The 21425-nt window shown below is 39.0% G+C and overlaps 1 protein-coding gene across 2 annotated transcripts in view; it reads right to left on the reverse strand.

The window, feature by feature from the left end:
• Positions 1-21425, reverse strand: part of npr2 (natriuretic peptide receptor 2) — a 55629-nt gene that overhangs the window by 28286 nt on the left and 5918 nt on the right. The window contains exons 3-9 of one of the 2 annotated variants that reach the window (XM_023987628.2): positions 19354-19467; positions 18914-19049; positions 18680-18774; positions 16793-16928; positions 8391-8475; positions 2709-2829; positions 661-735 (exon numbers count right to left, since the gene is read on the reverse strand). In XM_023987628.2, the coding sequence (XP_023843396.1) occupies positions 661-735; positions 2709-2829; positions 8391-8475; positions 16793-16928; positions 18680-18774; positions 18914-19049; positions 19354-19467 (762 nt within the window). Of the gene's footprint in view, positions 1-660; positions 757-2708; positions 2830-8390; positions 8476-16792; positions 16929-18679; positions 18775-18913; positions 19050-19353; positions 19468-21425 lie in introns of both variants that reach the window. The other variant, XM_070443588.1, reaches the window with a different exon arrangement.

A 21425-nucleotide genomic window follows, 5' to 3' on the forward strand; every position in this document is an offset into this window, starting at 1 on the left:
CATCCATTCATTGGGAAGAATGAAAAGGACAAATATAAATGGGAACATATCTACACATATTATTCACAGAATTCTTGAAAGGTAAAGGGGAAAACACACGGGACAATAGGTGGACTATAGTGTAGATATAATAGTGTATGGTATATATGCCAGGTATATTTAACATCTGTTCTATGCTACTGAGATGGAGAGTTATATCTGTCACCTTGATATGTAAAGATATCAAGTCAATCTACAGAGAAAGTACCATCAAATCCAAGGTGTGAATTCTAACTAGAAAAAGTGAGGAAAATACACAAACTTTGGATACTTTATCATAAGGATATAATCCTATATGGTTGAATAGAAGAACAAACAACATTTTTACATGTAGCCAACAACCACGTATCAACATTCAAGGCCTGACATTTATATTATATTCCTCCACCCTCTCAATAGACTCGTTAAACAGAGACATTAACAACAACAACAAGTTGCTAGCGGTGTCCAGACTGCGAGGTGGGATGTGAACCACATTCTGTCTCACATTAAAACCAGCCATCTGAGCTGAGCTCTGCGGAGCTCGCCCACTCTCCTATCCATCTCCTCTGTGAGCATGCACATGTGTGGGTGTGAAGGAGTGCGCAGGAGTTGGAAACATCAGAACTCAGAAAGCCTTACCTTAAAATAGCCTGTTTTAGCAAATAGCTGATATTTTCCATGGGCAGTTATCAAGGAGCCGTAGCTGGAGCCTCTCTGGAAGGAGTAACAAGTATCCTTTCTCAGATAAGATACAGTCAGAGAAATGTTCAGGTACACTACAATTAGGTTCAGTTTGGTTATTATTAAATGTACAAATATACAATGCAACTATACAATGTTCACTAATACAATTGAGTTATTTTCATAGCTTTAACATTTTATTCATATCTCAAAACATTTTTGAAAAAGGCTCAGTGTATATTTGCCAGGTAAATGAAGAATTGGCATGTTTTCATATGCAAAACAGAATTCTGGGGAGATGTACGTGTAAGAACGAGCGTGCAGAGTGAATGAAAAGGGAGTGAGGGAATATATTAAGTGTCAGCATGCACTACATATTTGTAAATAATGCAAATATTGGCAACACATGGCATACTGGAAAATAAATTTGTTTTGAAAATCAACATGTTTTCCACAGTTTTATCCCAGGAATTGGACTGAAAACTTGTACTGAAGAAAGTGTGTGCATGAATGCCTGTGCATGTGTACTGTAAGTGTGTAATTATTGGCACCCTTGATAAAGATGAGCAAAAAAAGACTATAAAATAATACAAATACTGAGCTATATTGTATGCAAAAAAATAGAAATTGTTATTTTATACTAATACAATTGCTCAGAGAAACAGATTTTGTTTAACAAATAATAAAAATGTCAAATTTAGTAGCACCCCTGTTTTCAATACTCTCACCCTAGCCTTGCGAGGACACTTAGCCTTTTTCTATAATGTTTTATGAAATGGGAGAACACATTGGGAGGGATATTAGACCATTCCTCCATACAGAATCTTTCCAGATCCTTGATATAATGTGGTCTACTCTGCTCTTATGAACTGCCCTCTTCAAACTACAGGGTTTCAATGTTGTTCATGTCCGGAGACTGAGATGGCCATTGCAAAATGTTGATTTTATGGCCAATTAACCATTTCTTTGTGGATTTTGATTAGTGCTTGGGGTTACTGTCTTGCTGGAAGATCCACTTGCAGCCAAGTGTCAGCCTCCTGGCAGAGGCAACCAGGTTTTGGCTAAAATGTCCTGGTACTTGGTAAAGTTCATGATACTGTTAACAAGGGCCCCAGGACCAGTGGAAGAAAAAACATCAAAAAGATCCACCACCACATTTTTCTGCATATGCTTCTGTTTTTCAACGCCAAACCCACCACTGGTGTGCGTGGCCAAAGAGCTTTATTTTCATGTCACCTGACCAAAGCACCGGTTCCAATCCAAGTGCCAACACAGTTTATCAACCTCCAGGTGGTGCTATGGTCAGATTACATGAAAATAGAACAGGGGTGCCAATAATTTTGTTGACAAGCTATTACTTTGTTAAACAAAATCTCTTTCTCGCAGCAACTGTTGTAATATAAAAAAAACATATGAATTGTATGTATGTATGAGCCAGACTTGGGGATATTTTAACAATCATTTAATATGAGTCTGCCACCGCAAACCCAGCTACCTTCAATAAACCACTGGGAAGACTTTCAAGAATGTGTAAACTAACAAATGATTTGGACTGTCTTTCACTCCTTCTCTGTCTTTCTCTTTTTCTCTCTCAGTGTAAAACATATACTGTATGTACAGACACCGACATGTAACTACACAATAGATACACGATAATGACATGTTTGCTCTTTTGTTTGCTACTAAACAATAATAAATAATAGTACCCAGAGACAGTTATCTATCCTCTGTGATACTTTAGGTCTATAGAGAGGACGAGCCTTTCATTTCACGCAATAAATTGGAATTCTAATCTGCCAGAGAAACAAGAACGTCTTAATCTCTGACGCACTGCAGTGCCATGACTACTGATAAATTGAAAAACAATATTAAAATCAAATTGTGAGGAAATCTTTTAGGCAACCAGCATGTCATAATATGAGATTGCTCTGAATGACTAATATACAACATACTACAGATCATTCATTGGTTTGAGTCTTGACAGGATATTTCAGAGACAAACGTACCTGTGAGAGGGTCAGGCGGCTGCCTGCTTTTTTGGGGTATTTGTTGGGGCTCTCAAACTGCAGGTCCTCCCACTTTATCCTCCACAGCATTCCAGCCAACTCCTTCTCCAGCTTCAGTTTCCTTCAACAGGAACAGCAGGAGGACACATTAATAAAGGGGTTTACAACAAAGGCACAGAACTGAACGCTCACATGTAGATGCAGTATGCATGGAATGGTTGTTATCAGATTGGTGAAACAGAAATGACAGAATCATCAGTAATGACAGAATCATTACTGATGAGCAATGTATTTGTGATTTTTCAACAGAATTGAAACTTGCCATTTCAAATGAGATATTCATCTTTTTGTTAGTGATATTTTATCAGATACTATCTGTTAAATGCAGTTGTTGAATGATTTGGGTTCAGTAGTCTAACACTGTCAGAGGGTATAGTTTGAATTGTAAACAGCTCTACTAAAAAATTATCAAATATAAGTTGTGGTATAGTGAATAATAAGTCTGTAATGATGTAATGCTGCAATGCTTCCTCCGTGATGTTGATCGAACTGCAAGTTACTGTAACTGCAAGTTATCAGGCCAACAGTAAATACTGTGACCAAAAATAGCCCACTTAAATATTTATTGACATTTTAATTTTCAGGTCACTGATTTCAGGACGTTTTTCTGGTGTTATTTTTAAACACCAGTATAACTGGCAGTCACTCCGAGACTTGGAAAAAAATATCCAAGTGAATCAACACATCTGGTGCAGATCTCTCAGGACCTGGTGTTTCTCAGCATTCACCAATTTGCTGCAAAAAGTCCATGTTTTTAAAATCAAACTATTTTCCTCAAGCATAGCTCAAATGTTGAGAAAGTGAGCATTTTGCGGGGGAAATCCTTATTAGTTTGACACATTGAAAAGAGCAGAGCCCACACATTCCAGGCCAATCTAAAAGGTGTAAAACACTTCCAGATGGTGGCAGTGGATTATTGCAGCGTTTGCATATTGGTGGATTTTATGCTTCTACTGAGCCACCCGAGTTGGCCCCAAAAGAGACTATTATTTGTTTCTTTTAGAGCATATTTTCAAGTCAAACAGTCCAAAAACCTTTTGCTGGGTCCTAACATTGAAAACCTCCATGGCCCTGCATTCCAGCCAGTTCAGAGTATTAAAAAAAGGCACTGGGCTTTCAAGTGACTCCTTGACTAAACAGGAAACTGTTTTAAATTCTGTTTTTAATAGGGTTTAAATTCAGAAACTTCAAAAACAGACATAAGTAGTACCAAACAATAAGAACTACAAGATAAGTTGGTGTCTGATCAGCTACAATTAGTAAAAACAAAAGCCAGATACACAAATCAACAAACAATCCATTTTGTAACGTTATTTGTTCCATGCCGGTGGGTATATAAGCTCTCTGGACTGTGCCCGTATGGAAGAATGGAAATTTCACATCATTGCAGGGGAGCAGCGCAACCTTTCAGGGCAGGAAACACCATTAAACCAATTATCTCTTCCCAAAAAGTATTTTTCTATTTAAAGGCCTTCGTTTGCAGGCCTCTGGCAGCCGCAGCACCAGAGTGTGGGGCTCCACACTAGCTCTATTGTTTCATAAATCCCATATGTGAATACCTTTGCTGGACCAACTCTCCATTAAACTACATAGCCTAGTAGGTTCTGCTCAACTTCCCCCTCACACTGCACACACATTTAAACCCTAGTCAGACGTCATTAGAAAGCCAAGCTGACCCTCCTTTGAATGGTGCACGATACACATGGAAGAAAATCACACAATAAATGGTGACGTCTGTGAGAAAATGTGTGTTCACATTTTGTATAAGAGAACCCCATATATGACCAAACCATGCAGTTTCATTTAAAGCTAATGCCCCAAAAATATGTCTATATGCACTTGTTTCTGTTTCACTTTTCAGTCTCTATTTCCTAAGGCATACATTTTAAAGAAACTGTGATAAGTAATGATAAAGATTTGGTCATTAACATCCTGACAAATAGAGAGGCCAATTAATGTTTTAATATTTAAAACATAATTAATATGAATTATCAAGGTTCCACCTGTGACGGACAATATTAACATCAATATTTGGGGTGACAGTAATGCTTTCATTTACAGCTCAAAACTCCAACTGCATGAAGAGCACGTGCAAACATTCACATGTTTCTCTACATAGACAGGGTTCAGAGTACCAATTATTTTCCCAGCAGATGCATAAGCACACGGGTGTTTTTTTTTGCCACCGCAATTAAAAAGCCAATTATGCAAATCTATAATTTATTCTGAAAACTCACTACAACTCTATATCAGTTCACAAACATGTTTGTAGCAAAGTTCATAAAATGCGAGTGGGGATCAACCAAAGATCTGTCTACATTCAGTGTAAAGAATAATAACAAAGTAACGTGTTAATGATTATTATGCGAGTGTAACTATGCAGGCGTTCAACTACAGTGCCTTCAGAAAGTATACATACCCCTGGACTTATTCCACATTTTGTTGTGTTACAGCCCGAATTGATTAAATAAAATGTTTTTCCTCACCCATCTACACACAATACCCCATAATGACAAGGTGAAAATAAGTTTTGAATTTTTTGCTAAGTTGTTTTAAATGAAATACAAAAATATCTCACCGAAAAATATCTCACGATTCCATAGTTTTGATGTCTTCATTATTAGAAAATAGTAAAAATATATATATTTTTTTGAATGAGTAGGTGTCCAAACTTTTGACTGGTACTGTACGTACGCATGTTCAGTTGAAGTCGGAACTTTACATACACTTAGGTTGGAGTCGTTAAAACTCGTTTTTCAACCTCTCCACAAATTTCTTGTTAACAAACTATAGTTTTGGCAAGTCGGTTAGTACATCTACTTTGTGCATGACAAGGTACCACGTTCATCTGTACAAACAATAGTACGCAAGTATAAACACCATGGGACCACGCAGCCGTCATACCGCTCAGGAAGAAGACAACTTCTGTCTCCTAGAGATGAATGTGCATTTGTGCGAAAAGTGCAAATCACTCCCAGAACAACAGCAATGGACCTTGTGAAGATGCTGGAGGAAACAGGTACAAAAGTATCTATAGCCACAGTAAAACGAGTCCTATATCGACATAACCTGAAAGGCCGCTCAGCAAGGAAGAAGCCACTGCTCCAAAACCGCCATAAAAAAGCCAGACTACGGTTTGCAACTGCACATGGGGACAAAGATTGTACTTTTTGAAGAAATGTCCTCTGGTCTGATGAAACAAAAATAGAACTGTTTGGCCATAAGGACCATCGTTACGTTTGGAGGGAAAAGGGCAAGCTGAAGAACACCATCCCAACCGTGAAGCACGGGGGTGGAAGCATCATGTTGTGGGGGTGCTTTGCTGCAGGAGGGACTTGTGCACTTCACAAAATAGATGGCATCATGAGAAAGGAAAATGATGTGGCTATATTGAAGCAACATCTCAAGACATCAGTCAGGAAGTTAAAGCTTGGTTGCAAATGGGTCTTCCAAATGGACAATGACCCCAAGCATACTTCCAAAGTTGTGGCAAAATGGCTTAAGGACAACAAAGTCAAGGTATTGGAGTGGCCATCACAAAGCCCTGACCTCAATCCTATAGAAAATTGGTGGGCAGAACTGAAAAAGCGTGTGCGAGCAAGGAGGCCTACAAACCTGACTCAGTTACACCAGCTCTGTCAGGAGGAATGGGCCCAAAATTCCCCAACTTATTGTAGGAAGCTTGTGGAAGGCTACCCGAAACGTTTGACCCAAGTTAAACAATTTAAAGGCAATGGTACCAAATACTAATTGAGTGTATYTAAACTTCTGACCCACTGGGAATGTGATGAAAGAAATAAAAGCTGAAATAAATCATTCTCTCTACTATTATTCTGACATTTCACATTCTTAAAATAAAGTGGTGATCCTAACTGAACTAAGACAGGACATTTTTACTAGGATTAAATGTCAGGAACTGTGAAAAACTGAGTTTAAATGTATTTGGCTAAGGTGTATGTAAACTTCCGACTTCAACTGTACATAAGTATTCACACCCGAGTCAATACTTTGTAGAAGCACCTTTGGCAGCAATTACAGCTGTGAGTCTTTCTGGGAAGCCTCTAAGAGCTTTCCACACCTGGATTGCCCATTATTCTTTTCAACATTCAACTGTTTGTTGATCCTTGCTTAACAACAATTTTCAGGTCTTGTTATAGATTTTCAAGCAGATTTAAGTCAAAACTGTAACTCGGCCACTTGGGAACATTCACTGTCTTCTTGGTAAGCAACTCCAATGTAGATTTGGCCTTGTGTTTTAGGTTATTGTCCTGCTGAAAGTTAAATTAATCTCCCAGTGTCTGGTGGAAAGCAGACTGAAACAGTGTTTCCTCTAGGATTTTGCCTGTGCTTAGCGACATTCAGTTTATTTTTTATCCTGAAAACTACCCAGTCCATACCCATAGCATGATGCAGCCACCACTATGCTTGAAAATATGTTGAGTGGTACTCAATGTATTGTATTGGATTTGCCTCAAACATAACACTGTCACCTTTTTCACAGTATTACTTTAGTGCCTTGATTGTGAACAGGATGCATGTTTTGGAATATTTTTTATTCTGTACAGGCTTCCTTCTTTTCACTCTGTCAATTAGGTTTGTATTGTGGAGTAACTACAATGTTGTTGATCCATCCTCAGTTTTCTCCTATCACAGCCAAATTCTTATTTACAATGGCGACGCTGGGCCAATTGAGCGCCACCCTATAGTACTCCAAATCACGGCCGGATGTGATACAGCCTGGATGATTAAACTGTGTAACTGTTTTAAAGTCACCATTGGCCTCATGGAAATCCCTGAGCGGTTTCCTTCCTCTCCGGCAACTGAGTTAGGAAGGATGCCTGTATCTTTGTAGTGACTGGGTGTATTGATACACCAGCCAAAGTGTAATTAATAACTTCACAATGCTCAAAGGTATATTCAATGTCAGATTTTTGTACCTTCTTTGTGAGGCATTGGAAAACCTCCCTGCTCTTTGTGGTACAATCTGTGTATGAAATTCACTGCTCGACTGCGGGACTTTACAGAAAATTGTATGTGTGGGGTACAGAGATGAGGTAGTCATTCAAAAATCATGTTAAAAACTATTATTGCACACAGCTTCCATGCAAATTATTGTAAGTTGTTAAAAACATTTTTACCCCTGAACTTATTTAGGCTTGCCATAAAAAAGGGGTTGAATACTTATTGACTCAAGACATTTCAGCTTTTAATTTTTTTACAACAAAAAAATTATAATTTAAAAAACATAATTCCACTTTGACATTATGGGGTATTTTGGCAAGTGGCAAAAAAAATCTCAATGGAATCCATTTTAAATTCAGGCTGTAACAACAAAATGTGGAAAAAGTGTGAATACTTTCTGAAGGCACTGTATTTAGGCCAGGTAGTGTAACGGAGTTTGCCTTGACAACTGACATACTTCTGCACCATCAGCTGCTGAGCGGTTGCTCCTGGCAACGGTCATGTCAATTCCATGCTGGCACCTTTTGTGTTCCTTATAAATAAATATCTCACTCTCTATCGCTCCCTCTCTCTCAGTCTACCCCTCCCTCCAAGATTAAATATGTTTATTTCAACTACTCCGTCTTCAGAGCACAAGCCTGTGTGAACAAAACAACTCACCTGTAAATGAGGAAGCTGGAGATTCCAAAAATGATGAGGGCTAAGCCAGACCCAACAGCTACAATCCCCAGCACTGGAAGGTGAGCTGAAAATACAGTGAACCAAATTATGCTTTCAAAAACCACACAATACATTCCTGAAATTAATATATTCTGTATTTGGGTATGCTATTTTGTCAGCACTTTCAGGCATAATATCCACCAGGAACATTTCAACAATCCTGAAATTCCTAAAAAATAACTAAATTGTACTGCCACACTAGCCTAAATTAAACTCAAACTTGTGGCTTCTTGAAGATATATTCAACACACTTGTTACATCGTATTTTCAAATGTGCCCTTTTCAACCATTCTTCTTTAAGTGACCATCTGTGGGGCGCCATTCCAGTTCCCCTTCAGTCCAACTCATGCTAGTTGAGTCAGAACGTCATCCCTAAACAAGGCAGGATCCTATTGGTCTCTTAACCTTGTTCACCAGGCATACTGTATAGCAACTAGATTCAGCCGTGGGCCGATTTTCTCTTGAGCGTATGGCCTGGGAGCAGGAACATAATTACTAATCATTTGTAGACTGCAAATTGACCGAAAGAAGCCCAAACAGATAAAATATTTGACTAAAACATAATAATTTCAAACCTTATACACAGTATGTGATCATATACAAATGTACATAAGATATACAGTGGGGACAACAAGTATTTGATACACTGCCGATTTTGCAGGTTTTCCTACTTACAAAGCATGTAGAGGTCTGTAATTTTAAACACTTCAACTGTGAGAGACGGAATCTAAAACAAAAATCCAGAAAATCACATTGTATGATTTTTAAGTAATTCATTTTCATTTTATTGCCAATGACATAAGTATTTGATCACCTACCAACCAGTAAGAATTCCGGCTCTCACAGACCTGTTAGTTTTTCTTTAAGAAGCCCTCCTGTTCTCCACTGTTACCTGTATTACCTGTTTGAACTCGTTACCTGTATAAAAGACACCTGTCCACACACTCAATCAAACAGACTCCAACCTCTCCACAATGGCCAAGACCAGAGACTGTGTAAGGACATCAGGATAAAATTGTAGACCTGCACAAGGCTGGGATGGGCTACAGGACAATAGGCAAGCAGCTTGGTGAGAAGGGAACAACTGTTGGCGCAATTATTAGAAAATAGAAGAAAATGGAAGAAGTTCAAGATGACGGTCAATCACCCTCGGTCTGGGGCTCCATGCAAGATCTCACCTCGTGGGGCATCAATGATCATGACGAAGGTGAGGGATCAGCCCAGAACTACACGGCAGGACCTGGTCAATGACCTGAAGAGAGCTGGGACCACAGTCTCAAAGAAAACCATTAGTAACACAACGCCGTCATGGATTACGACTGCACCGTATTGAGGGGAGGATGGATGGGGCCATGTATCGCAAGATCTTGGCCAACAACCTTCCTCAGTAAGAGCATTGAGATGGGTCGTGGCTGGGTCTTCCAGCATGACAACGACCCGAAACACACAGCCAGGGCAACTAAGGAGTGGCTCCGTAAGAAGCATATCAAGGTCCTGGAGTGGCCTAGCCAGTCTCCAGACCTGAACCCAATAGAAAATCTTTGGAGGGAGCTGAAAGTCCGTATTGCCCAGCGACAGCCCCGAAACCTGAAGGATCTGGAGAAGGTCTGTATGGAGGACTGGGCCATAATCCCTGCTGCAGTGTGTGCAAACCTGGTCAAGAACTACAGGAAACGTATGATCTCTGTAATTGCAAACAAAGGTTTCTGTACCAAATATTAAGTTCTGCTTTTCTGATGTATCAAATACTTATGTCATGCAATAAAATGCAAATGAATTACTTAAAAATCATACAACGTGATTTTCTGGATTTTTGTTTTAGATTCCGTCTCTCACAGTTGAAGTGTACCTATGATCAAAATTACAGACCTCTACATGCTTTGTAAGTATCCAATACTTGTTTCCCCACTGTGTATATATATATATATATATACAGTGGGGAGAACAAGTATTTGATACACTGCCGATTTTGCCGTTTTCCTACTTACAAGCATGTGTCTGTAATTTTTATCATAGGTACACTTCAACTGTGAGAGACGGAATCTAAAACAAAAATCCAGAAAATCACATTGTATGATTTTTAAGTAATTCATTTGCATTTTATTGCATGACAATAGTATTTGATCACCTACCAACCAGTAAGAATTCCGGCTCTCACAGATCTGTTAGTTTTTCTTTAAGAAGCCCTGCTGTTCTCCACTCATTACCTGTATTAATGCACCTGTTTGAACTCGTTACCTGTATAAAAGACACCTGTCCACACACTAATCAACACAGACTCCAACCTCTCCACAATGGCCAAGACCAGAGAGCTGTGTAAGGACATCAGGGATAAAATTGTAGACCTGCACAAGGCTGGGATGGGCTACAGGACAATAGGCAAGCAGCTTGGTGAGAAGGCAACAACTGTTGGCGCAATTATTAGAAAATAGAAGAAAATAGAAGAAGTTCAAGATGATGGTCAATCACCCTCGGTCTGGGGCTCCATGCAAGATCTCACCTCGTGGGGCATCAATGATCATGAGGAAGGTGAGGGATCAGCCCAGAACTACACGGCAGGACCTGGTCAATGACCTGAAGAGAGCTGGGACCACAGTCTCAAAGAAAACCATTAGTAACACACTACGCCGTCATGGATTAAAATCCTGCAGCGCACACAAGGTCCCCTGCTCAAGCAGGCGCATGTCCAGGCCCGTCTGAAGTTTGCCAATGACCATCTGGATGATCCAGAGGAGGAATGGGAGAGAGTCATTTGGTCTGATGATTCAAAAATAGAGCTTTTTGGTCTAAACTACACTCGCCGTGTTTGGAGGAAGAAGAAGGATGAGTACAACCCCAAGAACACCATCCCAACCGTGAAGCATGGAGGTGGAAACATCATTCTTTGGGGATGCTTTTCTGCAAAGGGGACAGGACGACTGCACCGTATTAAGGGGAGGATGGATGGGGCCATGTATTGCGAGATCTTAGCCAACAACCTCCTTCCCTCAGTAAGAGCATTGATGATGGGTCGTGGCTGGGTCTTCCAGCATGACAACGACCCGAAACACACAGCCAGGGCAACTAAGGAGTGGCTCCGTAAGAAGTATCTCAAGGTCCTGAGAGTGCCTAGCCAGTCTCCAGACCTGAACCCAATAGAAAATCTTTGGAGGGAGCTGAAAGTCCGTATTGCCCAGCGACAGCCCGAAACCTGAAGGATCTGGAGAAGGTCTGTATGGAGGAGTGGGCCAAAATCCCTGCTGCAGTGTGTGCAAACCTGGTCAAGAACTACAGGAAACGTATGATCTCTGTAATTGCAAACAAGGATTCTGTACCAAATATTAAGTTCTGCTTTTCTGATGTATCAAATACTTATGTCATGCAATAAAATGCTAATTAATTACTTAAAAATCATACAATGTGATTTTCGGGATTTTTTGTTTAGATTCCGTCTCTCACAGTGAAGTGTACCTATGATCAAAATTACAGACCTCTACATGCTTGTAAGTAGGAAAATCTGCAAAATCGGCAGTGTATCAAATACTTGTTCTCCCCATGTATATATATATTATATATAATATTATATATATATATATATATATATATATATATATATATATATATATATATAATACATGGGAATACTTTGGACAGATTTCCAATATTTTTAGTGTTTTATATAAAAATTTATGTTTTATTTATTTTTATTCCACCAGGTAGGCTAGTTGAGAACAAGTTCTCATTTACAACTGCGACCTGGCCAAGATAAAGCAAAAGCAGTGCGACACAAACAACAACAGAGTTACACATGGAATAAACAAGCGTACAGTCAATAACACAATAGAAAAAAAGAAAGTCTATATACAGTGTGTGCAAATGGCGTGAGGAGGTAAGGCAATACAATAGGCCATAGTAGCAAGTAATTACAATTTAGCAAATTAACACTGGAGTGATAGATGTGCAGATGATGATGTGCAAGTAGAAATAAGTCGAAATTGGCGCCAAATAAAATCATGCCAGTTGGGGAACCATGCTGTATATCATCATGCCGGTCTTCCTCCTGTGCCACAGACAGCCAGACTCATACATCAGATAATTATTTGTGGATGGACTCCACTTGTTGGAGAGATTGGGAGGGTGATGAGAAGCAACACTCATTCATTATCTATAGATACCATATCACTTCATTGCATTGGCCTACCTAATTATTCTTTATTATCTAATACATGTACATGTATTCAAAAGTGTTTCTCCTTACACAGTATTAAAATGTTTCATCTATACATGCCTTCCATGAAAAACCATGTTGCACATGAAATACAGTTGAAGTCGGAAGTTTACATACACCTTAGCCAAATACATTTAAAATCAGTTTTTCACAATTCCTGACATTTAATCCTAGTAAAAATCCCTGTCTTAGGTCAGTTAGGATCACCACTTCATTTTAAGAATGTGAAATGTCAGAATAATAGCAGAGAGAATTATTTATTTCAGCTTTTATTTCTATCATCACATTCCCAGTGGGTCAGAAGTTTACATACACTCAATTAGTATTTGGTAGCATTGTCTTTAAATTGTTTAACTTGGGTCAAACATTTCGGGTAGCCTTCCACAAGCTTCCCACAATAAGTTGGGTGAATTTTGGCCCATTCATCCTGACAGAGCTGGTGTAACTGAGTCAGGTTTGTAGGCCTCCTTGCTCGCACACGCTTTTTCAGTTCTGCCCACCAATTTTCTATAGGATTGAGGTCAGGGCTTTGTGATGGCCACTCCAATACCTTGACTTTGTTGTCCTTAAGCCATTTTGCAACAACTTTGGAAGTATGCTTGGGGTCATTGTCCATTTGGAAGACCCATTTGCGACCAAGCTTTAACTTCCTGACCGATGTCTTGAGATGTTGCTTCAATATATCCACATAATTTTCCTACCTCATGATGCCCTCTATTTTGTGAAGTGCACCAGTTCCTCCTGCAGCAAAGCACCCCCACAACATGATGCTGCCACCCCTGTGTTTCACGGTTGGGATGGCGTTCTTCGGCTTGCAAGCCTCCCCCTTTTTTCTCCAAACATAACGATGGTCATTAAAGTAAACACAAAATGCAGTTTTTAGGTGATCATTTTATTTACTAACTTCTCTAGGGTAGGGAGCAGCATTTAGAATTTTGGATGAAAAGCATGCCCAAATTAAACTGCCTGCTACTCGGGCCAAGAAGATATGATATGCAGATTTGGATAGAAAACACTCTTAAGTTTCCAAAACTGTTAAAATAGTGTCTGTGAGTATAACAGAACTGATTTGGCAGGTGAAAACCTGTGAAAAATCCATTCAGGAAGTATTATTATTATTTTTTTTGTAGTTTTCTATTCAATGCCATTACAGTATCCATTGACTTAGGACTCAAATTGCAGTTCCTATGCCTTCCACTAGATGTCAACAGTCTTTAGAAATTGTTTCAGGCTTGTATTCTGAAAAATGAGGGAATAAGAGCAGTCTGAATGAGTGGACCCTAAAGTGTCACAGGGCTTTTTCATGCGCGCGATCAGAGAGAGTGCCTTTCTTGTTTACCTTTTATATTGACGACGTTATTGTCCGGTTGAAATATTATCGATTATTTAGGCTAAAAACGAATTGAGGATTGAATATAAAGATCGTTTGACATGTTTCTATGACCTTTACGGATACAATTTGGATTTTTTTGTCTGCCTGTTTTGACTGCGTTTGAGCCTGTGGATTACTGAAGAAAACGCGCGGACAAAAAGGAGGTTTTTGGATATAAAGAGACTTTATCGAACAAAAGGAACATTTATTGAGTAAATGAATGTCTTCTGAGTGCAAACATATGAAGATCATCAAAGGTAAGGGATTCATTTTATCTCTATTTCTGACTTGTGTAACTCTTCTACTTGGCTGGTTACTGTTTGTAATGATTTGTCTGCTGGGCTATGTTCTCAAATAATCGTAAGGTATGCTTTCGCCGTAAAGCATTTTTTAAATCTGACACCGTGGTTAGATTCACAAGAAGTTAATCTTTAAACCTATGTAAAATATGTTTTGTTTTCTGAATTTTTATAATTAGTTTTTCTGTATTTGAATTTGGCGCTCTGCAATCTCACTGGATGTTGGCCAGGTGGGACGCTAGCGTCCCACATACCCTAGAGAGGTTAAAAGAAAAAAGCTATCTGAACCTTCATGGCTCTATGTGACAAAGTAATTGCCCCCCCTTGTTAAATCATGAATTTACTGTGGTTAAATCACATTTTTTGGAAAGCTAGGTTCAATTTCACTAGCCACACCCAGGACTGATTACTGCCAGACCTGTTGAATCAAGAAATCACTTAAATAGAACATGTATGACAAAGTGAAGTAGGCCAAAAGATCTCAAAAAGCAAGACATCATGCTGCAATCCAAAGAAATTCAGGAACAGATGAGAAACAAAGTAATTGACATCTATCAGTCTGGAAAGGGTTACAAAGCCATTTCTAAAGCTTTGGGACTCCAGAGAACCACGGTGAGAGACATTATCCACAAATGGAGAACATTTGGAACAGTGGTGAACCTTCCCAGGAGTGGCCGGCCTACCAAAATTACACCAAGAGCGCAGCGACGACTCATCCAAGAGGCCACAAAAGAACCCACAACAACATCTAAAGAACTACATGACTCAACCATAAGAAAGAGACTGGGCAAAATGGCATCCATGGTAGAGTTCCAAGGCGAAAACCACTGCTGACCAAAAACAACATAAAGGCTCGTCTCACTTTTGGCAAAAAACATCTTGATGATCCCCAAGACTTTTGGGGAAATATTCTGTGGACTGACAAGACAAAAGGTGAACTTTTTGGAAGGTGTGCGTCCGTTACATCTGGCATAAAAGTAACACAGCATTTCAGAAAAAGAACATCATACCAACAGTCAAATATGGTGGTAGTAGTGTGGTGGTCTGGGGCTGCTTTGCTGCTTCAGGACCTGGACGACTTGCTGGGATTGATGGAACTATGAATTCTGCTCTCTACCTAAGAATCCTGAAGGAGAATGTCCGGCCATCAGTTCGTGACCTCAAGCTGAAGCGCACTTGGGTTCTGCAGCAGGACAATGATTCAAAACACACCAGCAAGTCCACCTCTGAATGGCTTAAAAAAACTAAATGAAGGTTTTGGAGTGGCCTAGTCAAAGTCCGGACTTGAATCCGATTGAGATGCTGTGGCGTGACCTTAAAAAGGCGGTTCATGCTCGAAAACCCTCCAATGTGGCTGAATTAAAACAATTCTGCAAAGAAGAGTGGGCCAAAATTCCTCCACAGCGATGTGAAAGCCTCATTGCCAGTTATCGCAATGCTTGATTGCAGTTGTTGCTGCTGAGGGTGGCACAACCAGTTATTAGGTTTAGGGGGCAATTACTTTTTCACATAGGGCCATGAAGGTTCGGATAGCTTTTCTCCCTTAATAAATAAAATCATCACTTAACTGCAATTTTTGTTGACTTTGGTTATCTTTGTGTAATATTTAAATTTGTTTGATGAATTGAAACATTTAAGTGTGACAAATGTTCAAAAAAACAAGAAATCAGGAAGGGGGCAAATACTTTTTCACAGAACTGTACTTTTGTACCGGTTTGCTCAAGTGTCTTCACAAGGTCCTTTGCTGTTGTTCTGGGATTGATTTGCACTTTTCACACCAAAGTACATTAATCTCTAGGAGACAGTACGCGTCTCCTTCCTGAGCGGTATGACGGCTGCGTGGTCCCATGGTGTTTATACTTGCATACTATTGTTTGTACAGATGAACGTGGTACCTTCAGGCGTTTGGAAATTGCTCCCAAGGATGAACCAGATTTTTTTCTGAGGTCTTGGCTGATTTCCCCATGATGTCAAGCAAAGAGGCACTGAGTTTGAAGGTAGGCCTTGAAATACATCCACAGGTACACCTCCAATTGACTCAAATAAAGTAAATTACCCTATCAGAAGCTTCTAAAGCCATGACATCATTTTCTGGAGTTTTCCAAGCTGTTTAAAGGCACAGTCAACTTAGTGTATGTAAACTTCTGACCCACTGGAATTGTGATACATAAGTGAAATAATCTGTTTGTAAACAATTGTTGGAAAAATGATTTGTGTCATGCACAAAGTAGATGTCCTAACCGACTTGCCAAAACTATAGTTCGTTAACAAGAAATTTGTGGAGTGGTTGAAAAAATGAGTTTTAATGACTCCAACCTAAGTGTATGTAAACTTGCGACTTCAACTGTAGCATCAACAAAGATGGTACAACACTACAAATAATTATTCAAACTGCTGTAATACTATATAAGCACCTGACTTAACCATTAAATCACTTGTACAGGAGCCAGCCTACTTGACCTACCATCAATGCAGATGGGATCATCAGAAGAGAAGACGCACGGTGGGTTATCCAGAGGTGGGCTCCCTTTGGGCCAATGAATCCTCTCCGTTGAGGACCAGATGATCTCTTTGTTAGTTCCATTGTAATGGGCCACAAGCTGCAAAACACCAAGAAAAAGTTTTTGCTTTGTTTACAAACTCGATTCCCATGGCCAAATTATACATTCAGAGGGATGAATAAGAAGCATGTTACATAATCAAAATGAGCCCTTTTTCTCCCACTTCCAATAAATATCACACCGCAGAGTATTATGAAAATGAGAGCCTGTTTAAATTTCACAGTAGCATTAAAGCTGCATATTAAAATAGCTGCTACTCTCCTTCAATGCCTTTAAAACATGAAAGCCCATCAGTGAAGAAAGCAAAAGTTTGGCCTGAATGTTTTGGGGGCATGCCCATAATAAATAACTATATGACTAAAATGTTAAACATTAAAATATACTCATGTATAAAGCAAGACAGGGTATCGTTGACTTACTGGCCCTTCTCAGACAAATTAGTAGTTTTGAAAAGGTTGTCTGAGAAACGGTGTTCTTTCATCTCAGGCGGCGGGAGCTTTATTGTTTGATGATATGGCATTTGCCAGCCCTGTTAATAGCTTCCCTTGTTACAGAAGGGCATTGTGAAACATGACTCCAATGTCTCTAACCAGCTGCTGGAGAATGTCAATATAGCCTGCCTCCATAGTGGAGGGCCAGACAGGCATGTTGGGTTGGGTCCTCCCTGCTACTCAGTCTGTGAAGGAGAAGGGCAGCCCCACTGAGAGGGCAAGAACTATGCAGGTTGTAAAAGTTTGTTGAGGAGCAGGGGGGCCATTCAACTCAACCAGTCATCAATGGCTTCAATAGCTACTGGTTTCAATAGAACCGTGTCTTTCTAATCAGTGATTTATTCAAATCAAGGAGTTTTGGTTAGGTTAGCGGACTCTGATCAAATACCCAACATATCATTAAGAGTCATGACCCCAGAATATCTCCCAAAAAGTAATAGCCCTTAGTCTTTGCATGATGTTGAACATTTATTTTTAAATACATTGATGGCAAATTGGCAATGCACAAGCAAAGCATTGGGTTTTCAGCTCCCCAATTCAGTATGCGGAGAGTAATTGAGGGAAATTCTTGTTACAGTAATTACAGAAAACTAACATCTGGAACGGATTAGATCGGTCCCCCGAAAGTACTGCTCTCACTCACTGTTATTATTTATTGTCACCGAGTTTACTATTGAGATCCATTTTATAAATCATAAAGTGCACAAATTGATATTTTGACAACAGATATTTTTGTAGTTTAGAAATATACATTTCTATTGAAATGTTGGCTACAGCAATTAGCAATAAATAAACAAGAGGCTTTAAAAGAATAGCTCTGCATCCATCTCCACTGTGGGATATTGTAAAAGCAGGAATTTGAAAATGAACACTGTTATTGAATGTTCACATAGGAAAACACATTGATAATGCCAAGTGTTTACTTGGGGAACTCAATGATTCTCTTGTAAGTCACACTCAAAACTAACCTGAAAGTACCTTCGTCATAGTGAACGTATGGCCACTCATCAGAACATATCTGCATAAAGTATAAAATAATGGTGCACTGTCTACCACTATGGTAAATTAGCAACAAATTATGTAATGTTGATAAACGATTGGTCCTTTTTGGAATAGTAATAACTGCCATGACTTTAAAGTGACTGTAAAGTTAACTTGCCTGAAGAAAAAAAAAGCCTGATAACAAAATAGCAAGTTGTGTCTTTTTGTGAGTGGCTTCTAAAATAGCAAAGCTTTAGATGTCTTGACTAGTTAAATAAAGGTTAAATAAATAGATCTACCTGCAGAAGTAACACTTACCCCATACTCTCCAGATTCCTGGTTTGTCATTGCCCAGAGGTTGAAATCGGTGTTCCTAGCATTGTTTTTGTCTGTGGTCACAAGTCCTGTAACCCCTTAAAACACAGAAAACCTTCACATTTAGACTTTTCATATCAGTCATAATGCAAAAATGGGTTTCCTACCCAACTGACACAAAAAGGATGATTGCAAAGTCAACTAAAAGCAGCACCATGATCAACTCATAATATTCACCCCAAAATCGCAGGTTTTGCATCCTCTGTGTGATGCTGATTCCATCGCTCTGGGAGCCCCCCTCCGCCAGCGTCTCCTCCAAGGCCTTAGCATACATCACAAAGCCATCATAGAAGCAGCCAGCGATGAAATCCATCTGAAAGGAATGGAGGTCTATACATCAGCCAGCAAGAGAGTAGTCTTCATAATCTTCATTCACAAATGCAGCTTTTGTTTACTATTTGCATGGAATTATATCTTGACCCTTATATGCATGGCTCTACTCCCTTTCTATCTCGATTTAAATATCTGTTTGAGCCCAGTTAGACGCCAAAACGCCATTAATCTTCACAAGGAAGGAGTCAAGTTTTTAATGAATCAAAGAAATCCATTAATTACTATGTATAAATGATCTCTTTTATAGCAGTGGCTTAGATGTGGCAGGATTTCAAACAACTTACCAGAGAGGGTTCTATGTTCACATCAAAGTCCTTCTGAGCTCTAATGTGGAGCTCATCTTGAAACTCTTTATACTCTGGATTATCAGGCTCCCTGTATGTTATTACCAACACGGACTGGAAGAAAGAGAGACAACATTGAAAGTGGAACATCACTGGGGAATTACACCCAGAGCATCATAAACATGTACCAACTATGACAGATTTATAATCATGGCATGCAGACGGATTTCCTACTGGGTGGAAATGTAAATGATACAATTGTAATTCGAAATGCTTTGAAGTAGGATTAAAAATGAGCAGATGTATCCTGTTTTATAATCTAAACAGTCTAATGAACAGTCCCTTGTGAGTAAACGGCAACAACATTTATGGTGAAGAATGCACAATTAGCTGTGTCCAAATGCACATGTCTTGAAGACTAGGGCAAAAACATTTATTTTTATTTTTAAACCAGCTGTGGTAACTAGATATTGCTTATGTTATAATTAATTTTCTATTTGCCTGACTTGTTACAAATTGCTATTAGACCACAGTTGTGACGTTGTTTGAATAATTATGTTTGGATGGAGGCATATTGTTTGGATGGAAAAGCACCGTTTCGGCCTAAGATTTAATATATGGTCATCAATTGAGTTTTGACTTGAACTTTGCCTTGTTATTACTGATATAAGCTAAATCCGGCTGAATGGTCAGATTCAGTAATGATAAACAATCGACAAGTAACTTCCAAAAGCAATCAACATTCTAGAGCTGCATATTGCCATAAATCCTTTTACTGCTTGTAGTCAAATGAAGATGTTGTATAATCAGTAAAACAGGGCCAAAATCGTATATATTACAAGGTAGAAGTATATCACGAGCAGAGGCATCAATTTTAACTAAGTATTAGGTCTCAACAAAGTGCTTTACGAATAGCTTATCTATCTCCATCTAAGTGCCTTCATATTGTGTCTGTTATATCTAGCCTTTTTATTGTAACGCTTCAGAAAAAAAGACTTGCAATAACCAGACAACAGCACACACTTTTTCAGTCAAGTTAATAAGCTTAACTTGTCTTTATCAATCCAAAGTCATTTGTAGCGCCTTTCATTAGGAGTTCTACGCCGGAATTTCTAATACTAAGAGACTACAGTAACTGCAGCGAAATCAGTGACATTTAACGACCAAATTGGAAGAGAAGCATCTGTACCCCCCCACTTARTTATTTCTCAACAGATCAACATGCAGGACTAAGTGGCTTTTAGCTGAAAACACATGCTCTCCTTTATTAACTCCATCCAATCATTAAAGTCCTCCGAGCAGAGACAGATTATTGCCTGCCGAGTCAGAACCATTTTGAAGTTCGTTATCACGTTGATCAGAGAAGCACGTTCATTTTACATAACTGTGATTAAAATAAAAGCTTTATCCATCTGCACAATGCAATTTKCATTTGAAATTTGTGGGACAAAGCATTGTTATCATAGGCAAAGGTCAGTTATGATTTTATTGGATGACTAATGCAGTGAGTTAGACTGGTTTAGGGAAAGTTTTGGGGTTAGGTTGAGAGGATGCCGTGTAGGCCTACTGTAGAGAGAGAGACATGGTTCTCGTTAGCATCCTCATTAGGTTATGAACAATGAACCATAATTGTCCCAAGCTGGTTGTCAATGGCTGGTGACAAACATGCCTGGGAAACATCTCTACCTCTGAAGAACAAAAACATGCATTGTAAACAAATACAAATTTGCATGAGGTACAAACATCCTAAACGTTTTATAATAAAACTTTACAGTAGTGCTGAGCGATTAGTGTTTTTTGAAGTTGGTTCGGTTTGGGTTAGATTATTAGAAAATAATCACGTTTTCAATATTTTTTTAAACATGAAATGCATTATGAAATAATTACAATTATTTGTTAGTTTTTAATGGAAATTCCACAGCAAAAACCTTGAAAATATTCCATTGTCTCCGTCAGGTCCGCATTGGGTAGACATCAACAGAAAAATAGGAAGTTACTATGAAATAAAAAAACATTTTAGTTGTGTATATTAATGAATTTTTATTTGATTACTTTATAATTTTTTATTCCTT

The sequence above is a fragment of the Salvelinus sp. IW2-2015 genome, linkage group LG5 (assembly GCF_002910315.2).
Source record: "Salvelinus sp. IW2-2015 linkage group LG5, ASM291031v2, whole genome shotgun sequence".
NCBI classification, from domain to species: domain Eukaryota; kingdom Metazoa; phylum Chordata; class Actinopteri; order Salmoniformes; family Salmonidae; genus Salvelinus; species Salvelinus sp. IW2-2015.